This window comes from Aegilops tauschii, chromosome 5 (assembly GCF_002575655.3).
Source record: "Aegilops tauschii subsp. strangulata cultivar AL8/78 chromosome 5, Aet v6.0, whole genome shotgun sequence".
In the NCBI taxonomy this organism is placed as follows: domain Eukaryota; kingdom Viridiplantae; phylum Streptophyta; class Magnoliopsida; order Poales; family Poaceae; genus Aegilops; species Aegilops tauschii.
Genome location: NC_053039.3, coordinates 497089767 through 497098538, shown reverse-complemented (window position 1 = coordinate 497098538; position 8772 = coordinate 497089767). Strand labels below are relative to the sequence as shown.

General features: G+C 49.5%; 1 protein-coding gene across 1 annotated transcript; it reads left to right on the top strand.

Moving 5' to 3' along the window:
- Positions 1-6317: 6317 nt before the first annotated feature.
- Positions 6318-8564, top strand: LOC109763220 (uncharacterized). The gene is made up of 2 exons (XM_020322068.4): positions 6318-6749; positions 7877-8564. Exons 1-2 carry the CDS (start codon positions 6554-6556, stop codon positions 8215-8217), a joined length of 537 nt encoding a protein of 178 aa, XP_020177657.1. The 5' UTR covers positions 6318-6553; the 3' UTR covers positions 8218-8564.
- Positions 8565-8772: the final 208 nt, after the last annotated feature.

Here is an 8772-nt window from a genome sequence, read left to right as displayed (position 1 = left end):
TGACTACAAAAAGAACACATCCATGATGATACGCTTTGTCATAGTAGGTCACGTTTTCTATCACGCATGTACATCCGTGACGATTTTATGACAAAATCAAGATAGTCATACATGTGTTGCCGCGGAAGTGTTTCATGACAATACTCCATTTATCATCACGGAAGTGTCCACTTATGTGATGATAATTGGCGCGTCCTAGAAGTGTTTTCGTCAAGAGTAACCGACACGTAGAAGCCACCGTAACGGGTCGTCGTTAAGCTATCGGGCGCGGGTTTTGGATCCGATACCCGTTAACAGCCACAACCAATGACAATTTCCACGTGTCAATTTCTCATGTTATTGTTGATATTGATCATGTAGGACCTCACCACTTGTAGTGTGCAAAATGTTAGGATATGTGTATTGGAGTGACGTAATCAAAATTCTGAATTCTAGCTACAAATCTTGGATCCATGTTTGTAAACGGCAAAATAACAATAATTAGTTAGCTGATTCGTCAATTGTTTGGCAGGGTTCTTGTATATATACTAAGTCCCTATGTTTTTGGTCGAATGTTCAAGCCATCAATCAATACATTAATATCAATAAGATTAAGGCCAAGTATTTTGTAGCATGAGGATTTTTTTTTTCGAAACGGAGGCAAAAGCTTTGCCTCATCCATTAATTAAGCAGAAGAGAGTTGCTCGGTTGATAAACGGAAAACCGGACGAAAACCGTCATGGACCGCTGAGCGGCACTCGCATAATACCCCACACACACCTCACATATAGGGTCTCGTCAACATCACACACTGGTGTCATCGTCATCACTTCTCCCCAACAGGCGTCCTCGCCCTCCCTAAACTTCGAGCAAGCGACTCCGACTTCTCCGAAGACAAACGTTGATCCAACCCACACCGTAGAGGCTGTGTGGATACACAAGAAGGCCCGCGCCAGACTCAGCCAACCGCGCCAAGGACCGCGCAACTCCGACTCTGAAAGATAGCTCCGAAGGAGAACTATGCAAGGCTGGCGTCGCGGAAGACCACCGAACAGACCACCTGCTGCTTGTCATCGTCGCCACAGGGGCCCCGCCACCGCAGCTCCGACTTCACCGCAACAAAACAACCCGAGGTAATCCCACGAACACGCCGGAGAAGAGCCGACTACCACAACCATTGCCGCATCTCCGACATCACACACACCCATCATCGTTGCCACAGAAGCCTCGACGCCAACACCACCATCCTCAATCTGTCTCGCTTGTTGATGCTTAGCTCCAAACACGAAGCCCCCGAGAGGGGATACGATGCCAGAGCACCATCATCGTCCGATCCCATGGATCTAGGGTTTCCCCCGAAGCTGCGAAGATTGGGGCTGAGAGTACCTCGGCGATGCCAACAAAAAGGAAACAACGCTTGAAAGCGTCGCCGTCGCCGGCTCCGGACACGCCGGAGACAAGCTTTCGCCCAGGTCAACCTCTTGAGCCCCGCACAGCATGCGTCAGCAAGTCCTTCATCGAGCCATCGAGGTCACCTCTTGCCGGATCTGACCACCTTCACACCAGGCCACTGAACTGGCCACCTCCACGAGCCCTTAGCAGAGCCCACAAGCCACAAAAGCTATGCCTCCCGCTACCGCCCGCAGACGCCGACGTCAGGACCGCCCACGTTGGCCGACGAGCGACGAGCACCACACCGCGCGGCACCCTCTTGGCGACGCTCACCTCCGCACCAGGGCACGCTCGCCCGTCGCACTGCACCGCCCTCGGCACCTCCAGATCCGCGGAGGACGTGCACTCCAAGGCCAGGGCGCGCAGCAGCGGCGACCGTGCACCAGGCTCATCAGGGACGCCGAGGACTCCCTGGACTGCGCCCAGACCCGAGCGGCAGATCCGCGCGACCGCGGTGACCACATCCATCCTCGCCAGATCTGCGCGACCGCGGTGACCACGCCCATCCTCGCCAGATCCGCCACACCCAGCTCGTCCGCCCTTACGCCGAGCCCATGCGCCCCCGCCACACCTAGGCAGGCCCGGCCCTGGGCCAGGGCAGCAGGGGCGACGGCCCGGGGCCTAGCCAAACTAGGGGCCCCGACCTGTGCTGTAGTGTTATGATATAGGCCCTGATGAATTCGTGAATGAAAATAAAAAAGAAAAAGTCTGTAGGCTGAGAGGCCCATCATCCAACTTCCAACAGAAGCCCAATTGCCAAGAGGCCTGACGCACGCACAGGGGCGAGGCGGCGATTCCTCATCAGTCTCCACGCCGGTTCGTTTTCTCGCTCGCCTTGCAGATCGGGCCGCCGTCGGATGCTTGCAGGAAAGAAAGGTAAGTATCTAGAGAAATTTCTCTTTTCTTCGCCCTCAATCTTAATCTAGCTAGTGATTAATCTATATTCTTCCTTTTACAACAGTATAGCGGCGTTGGAGACTTGGAGTGGAGTTCATGTGTTGCCGACTTGCTCCTCGACTTCTAGTTTCCTTGATGATTAGATTTGGATAGCTGAAGAACATAGATTCTCACTGATTTGAACAGCAACCTTCAGGCCCCTTTGTTCCTTTTCTTGCAAACATGTTGCCCAAAAAACATTTATCTGGTTCCCGAAAAAGAAGAAAGAGGAAACGAACAGATGAGTTCATTGGATTGCAGAAGGGTGCTATCAATGATTTTATTATAGCTTTTCACGATTGTTTTGTCAACGTATGGAATCAAAAAATTTCTCCAATGTCTTCGCTGGGCCCATTCATTTGAGTTCGCCCTGGGGCCTCCGAAACTCCAGGACCGGCGCTGCACCCAAGCGCGACCGCGTTGCCTCTAGCCGCCATGAGCCCGAAGACGCCACGCCGGCCCATGCTCCTCTGCTCAGCCGTGCTGCCCCACGCCGCTGTGCCTCGCGAGAGGGATGAAAGGACCCCGCCGACGCCGACGCCGCGCGGGCTTTGCCCGGCGGCGCGCACCGGCGGCGGCGAGGGGAATCGTGTGGGGTGGTGGGTGTGGCTAGCGGCGGCGGCTAGGGAAACATGTAGGAAAAAATCGATTAAAAGGAAACATGTAGGTAGTTGGTATTCTTCTAAAGATTCAGATGGAATTTGAATGTATGTTAAGATTAGGTCAACACGATGACAACCCTTTTTTTGGAACGAAGGCTCAGGACGAGCCCGGCTTTGAATTAACAAAGCCATCAACCGGCCAGGATTACAACAAGCACCAAGAACAGAGACGAAACAGAAAACAGCTAAAAGGGTACAAGAGTGCTGTGCTAACAGCTAATAGGCTTCCTACCATCTACAAGCAAAGATGCAGAATCTAAAGAACAAGACCAGCTTGGAGACGTTGAAGCCCTCCACCGAGTGTGATCCACCCCACCGAGACACCATCTGACCTTGAGGAGACCCAGCTAGCAAGCGGGAGTGGCGATGGTAGCTCCATGGGCTCCGGCCGAATCGGCGACAACCTCCTACATCTCCGAAAGGGGCTCCCTAGCCCCTCGCCTGGCACGAGGCGCCGATCCGTCGGACGATGAGAACGCTCTCCCAAGAGCAAAGGTGTACACCCGACGCCATGGCCACACGAAATGCCATACCAGAGCACCACCAACACGCGTCGCCGAGCTCAACGAAGGGCAACATGGCACTGGGAGGGAACCAACACTCAAGGAGAAGCAAAAGCATGGTGGGGCTGACGATGACAGAGCAACAAAGGAGTGGAGCCACTGGACTGAACATGGAGACGAAGCTGCCAAACGCCACTAGCTCCAACCATGTCGCCGCCAAACGCCCACCAACCAGATCGGACTCACCACCGCCCCAAACTCACCGAAGGCGGCACCACCATGGGGGTGACGGCGCCGCGAGCGTCGCTGCCGCCCTATCCAAAGGGATTTGGGTTTTCACCCCGGTATACGAGCAGGGGAACGAGGCAGAGGGGGAAAGGGATAACCTTGACGGCGCCTACAAGTAGGAGACGGCGCCCTCAGGCGTCGCCGTCGTCGTGGCCGGCAGAGCCAGCCATGGATTTCTCCGGGCTCCACGTCTTCCCCACCCCTAGCACAGACGCGGCGCCGGCAGCCTGGGCCAGCCGGAGACCAGATCTGACAGGGGCCGAAAGGGTTGGAGACGGAGGCGTCAGATCCGGGACGGGCGCCCCCGCGGCCACCGCGCCCCACAGCCACCACCCGCCGCCGCCTTGCCACCCGCGCGGCCAAGGAGGACGGCCAGCACTAGCGACAGCCGCTTGCTGAGGTCGCCGTCGCTCCACCGCCCGAGGCCGCCGCCTCGGCTCCAAAGCCCCCTGCACGCGACAGGGCGGAACAGATCCTCGCCACCACCCTCCCCGGGCGGACGCGCGGCGCTCCGGCGACCCCCTCCGGTGGTGGCGAGGGAGAGGAGAGGGGGGAGGGGAGGCTGGCGGCGGGCTAGGTTATCGCCGCCCGAGTCGCCCTGCGGGAGCGACGCGGGGGCCGGGGGTCACGATGACAACCCTAGTCTTTGATAAGTGTTGTGCATGTGTTGTGGTGGTATTCCTGCGCATCAAAATTAGCAATCTGCTCCTAGCTTATGCCAATGGTCCACGACAAGCGAGGGAAATATCTTGTGGTATAATTAATATAAAAGTTTTTTAAAAAATAGCGTACATATAGTCCATGCTATGTTGCTCATAGCACAGCAGATATCGTAGCACATTCACCATATCTCGAATGGGAAAGTATCGAGCAGACAGTTCCATTGCTAGTACCCTTAGAAGGCCATAGTTCAAAATCCTAAGTTTTAGAAATAAAGTTGGAATCCTAGGTCACTTGTACATGAAATAATTTAGACATGTAAATTTTGTTGATGATATATGAGATGCAAGTACACTAAACTATACTCCAACCCAAAACCTCATGCATTCAGGAACAAAGAAAGTTTTATATTTATGGACGACACTTGAATATCTATGAAAATACACCCCGTATGTTATTCCATTGACCCATAACTATACCAATAATTTGATGTAACCTTGATCGTGTGCAAAATAATATCAAGACTGGTCAAATTCACAATGGCATTAGAGACATATAACTTGACAAAAAATCATAACCATGTTATTTTGTTTTGGTAGTAACATATATTCATAGAAATAAACAAATAATAGCTTTCAAGGTGAGACCATATATACAAAGAAGTTTTTGTATATTTTATTAAAATAATAAGTACTTTGTGAATGGGATTTATGGACAGCTCTCGGCAACATAAAATAGCACATAATGATCCAGTAATTCCTAAGTAATCCATCAAAGTTCTCTCTAAACTTGATTGAATGCATAAAAATATTGTGATTTCTCAAAGTAAATAGCATTAGATATATTATAATGAATAATATTTCATAATGTGTCGAGTTGCATCCTGGAGACTACCTATATTGAAAAAATAATGTGCTCTCGAACAAACAAATTATATTTAGGTATGACTCTGAACAACATTAAATAACTGGAGATGATACCTGCACGTTGCAATGGGATCGGACAGTAATTTCAATGAGATTTGGCGGTATGAAACTTTAGTATTCTGATTAGCATTATGAAAATTGAAACTCAAACACATATAATTTAATATATTCAATTATTAAATAGCTAGAAAAATTATTGAACATAAGTAACATGTATGATGCATGTTAAGGTGAGTTTTTTTTCATGCATAGTGGCATAGTGAGTTGGCATAGTTACAGGTAGAGAGAATTAAATTTAGCGGTGCATGCATGATGTCATGATGAGTTGGCATAGTAGCATGTCAAGATAATTGAGCTACTTGGGGATCAATTATTTTGGTATATTAGGATAGCTATATCCATACCTACTAATAAAGCAAGGTGCGTTTCTCCGTTTTTTTATCCATTCACCGTCCAAAAGATTTTTTCTACTCGAGGTGGTACTCAATTTTATCCATACCTACTCGCTGGATCTCTAGGTTTGGTCACCGCCCTCCCTCATAGGCATAGTTTCAAAAAACTAACCGGGAATCGAGCCGGTGAGGCAGTCGGTTCACGCACCGGATGGACCACCGATTCATTGGTTCATCGACGACAAAAAACAGAATATTTAACCTAGTTTTCCAAAATATTGACCTCAAGTCAAATTATACTACACATAGGCCCTGTTCGGAAATCGTCCAACTTCACATAATACGGGAGCCGATTGAAGCACCACTTTCGCAACTCCCAGAAAATACACCGCAAGCCGCTCCGCTCCGGCCGCTTCAGGAGCGGAGCTGCAGAGCCGGAGAGCTGCCGAACAGGCTATAATATTGGATGCAACGCTCATTAATAATCGAAAGGTGTTGCTAGCGTTGGTTCTTCGTGCGCGTGCCGAACCCATCCACCACACATCTCTCGTTTCATTCGGTCCGGGCCGGTCCGTCTCCACTTGCGCGCGTCCGGTCCGTGCCCACTCACTCGCTCCCACTCCCACTCCCCCTCTTTACCCCCCACGCCGCCGCGCCGAAGCCACCGACGAGGCACGCCATCCCAGTCCCCACCCCACCACCTCGCCCCGCAGCGCAGCGCGGCCGTACCACCGTCCGCCCTCGGCGCAGAGGCGATGGCGGGAGGGTCGTCGTCGTCGTCGTCGTCGGCGGTGGCGGCGCTGGTGGCGCTGCTCGGGCTCGGCGTCGCCGCCTACATCGTCGGCCCGCCGCTCTACTGGCACGTCGCCGAGGCGCTAGGCCGCTCGCCGGGGGCCTGCCCCGCCTGCGCCTGCGACTGCGACGCGCTCCCGCTGCTCCAGCTCCCCGAAGGTACCCACCCCTCGTGCTGTCGGTGCTCGGCCTACCCGCCCAGATCTCCCTGCTCCACACCCGTTCGACATGGCCCTTCTTTCTGTGCCTTGGCCGTGCAATCTTCCGTGCAGAGGGAGCAATGCGTTTTGTAGCCTCTGGCTATTGCATTATGATATGGACGAGACACCGGGGATAGGCTAAGAACTTGGCATGATTAGGAGATCTGTAGATTTTTTGGGGGGCCTGTAACCTGTGACTTGAATGTCCTAACAAGCATCCATAGATTAGCCTGCTCGATTTGTCCAATGCTCATGCATCAGATTTCTGAGCCTGCCCATGCCATGACTGATTGATTGATTATAATTTAAGTATGCTTGAAATTTGGGGGTGAGGACAAGATGTCTTCAGTTATTCAGAAGTTAGAACATCGGTTCAGGTTGTAGCCGAGTAATTATGTATGGTCACTGAACACTGAATGTATAACATGCCATGGCACTGAAAAGTTTATGCCTATCTTGTCTTTGTGCTATCACATATGACCATTACAATATTTGTTCTTTTTTTTTGGCGAATGGCAGTATTTGTTCTTTGATTCTCAAGTTCAACCTCTGTGATGCCTTCCTTTGTCCTTGGTCGAAAATATATCTACTGCTCTAGACTCTAGTTGCTATCTGTGGAAATCGTTTGTTATGTTTATTCTTCTCTCCGGACTCCATTGTTAGTTTGTATCCATGATATACTCTGTTTCGTCAGTAATAAACTCAGTTATTTTATCCATATTTACAGCTAGTCTTGATTTGGGTATTATGCTACATTGCTACCTCTGAAATATATTAACTCTTAAGCAAATAAACATGGTAAATTGCCAGTCTACCTCTGAAGTAATAATCATACTATGCAGTATCATTATAAAACCAGTCCATAAGCTCTACGTCTAAAGTCATACTTATTTTCTTTGCAATAACTCCATAGTATTTTTGAAGCATTGCCTTGTCTGTAAACATCAGCACTTTGTTATGTATTTCCTTATCATAATCAATTAAACATGTCAAACGAAGCTCCCAAGGTCACTTATATTCCATAGCATATTTTGCAATTATCTTGTGACTGGTTTAACTGGTTATTATTGCTTCTGATGTTTCCAGACTGTGCCAAGCAATTCAAAGAGGTCAAGAGTCATGCTTCCGGTGAAGAAACAGAGAAGAGTATCACAGAGATGCTGATAGAAGAGCTAAAGCAGAGAGAGGAGGAAGCAACAGAAGCTCAGCAACAAGCCGATGTAAAGTTGCTCGAGGCTAAAAAACTAGCTTCGCAGTATCAAAAGGAGGCTGACAAATGCAGTTCAGGCATGGATACATGTGAAGAAGCTAGGGAGAAGTCAGCAGAGTCGCTGCTCGGTCAAAGGAAATTAACTGCTTTGTGGGAGGAAAGGGCTCGGGAACTCGGATGGAAACCCGGGAATGTCAATCTACACCGGAATCAGTAATAAACAATGGAGGATGGTGATGGATATAGCATGCCAACCAATAGAGATCTCATCACAAACACCCTTCTATAGGGATAGAGGTAAGGAAAAAGGGTTCCAATTCTGGTGACCTTGTCTCACTTTGCACCATGACGGGCTCCCTCGTCCATAGTTAATTTATACTGGGTTTGTAGTATACGTCCATAGCTGTTTGTCAGCATTATGTAAAGATGGCCATAGAATATCACTCGTCACCTATAAGTCTTGAAAAGGTGATCAGTTTCTTAGTTGTTGTTTATGAATGATGTTAGTGAAGAAGGAATTGCTCTTATTTCTACAAACTTATGGATTGGATAGTTGTTTGATGAGTTGTGAGATTCCCTTTATAAACCACAAATTCTCATGGTACTAACTGAGAAGAGAGGAAGATGGTGTAGTATATATTTATTTGAGATGATATTTTGGTCAAGTGACTACTGTAGACTGTCAAAGAAAGGGAGAGTGACTCCCACAGACTTCTCCAAACCTGTCAGTACTTTACAATTTGAACTGTGCATGGTATTGTGATAGACAAAT

Coding starts and splice junctions, on each gene's coding strand:
- LOC109763220 (XM_020322068.4), top strand. CDS start 6,554: ATGGCGGGAGGGTCGTCGTCGTCGTCGTCGTCGGCGGTGGCGGCGCTG. Junction 6,750..7,876: donor GCTGCTCCAGCTCCCCGAAG/GTACCCACCCCT, acceptor TGATGTTTCCAG/ACTGTGCCAAGCAATTCAAA.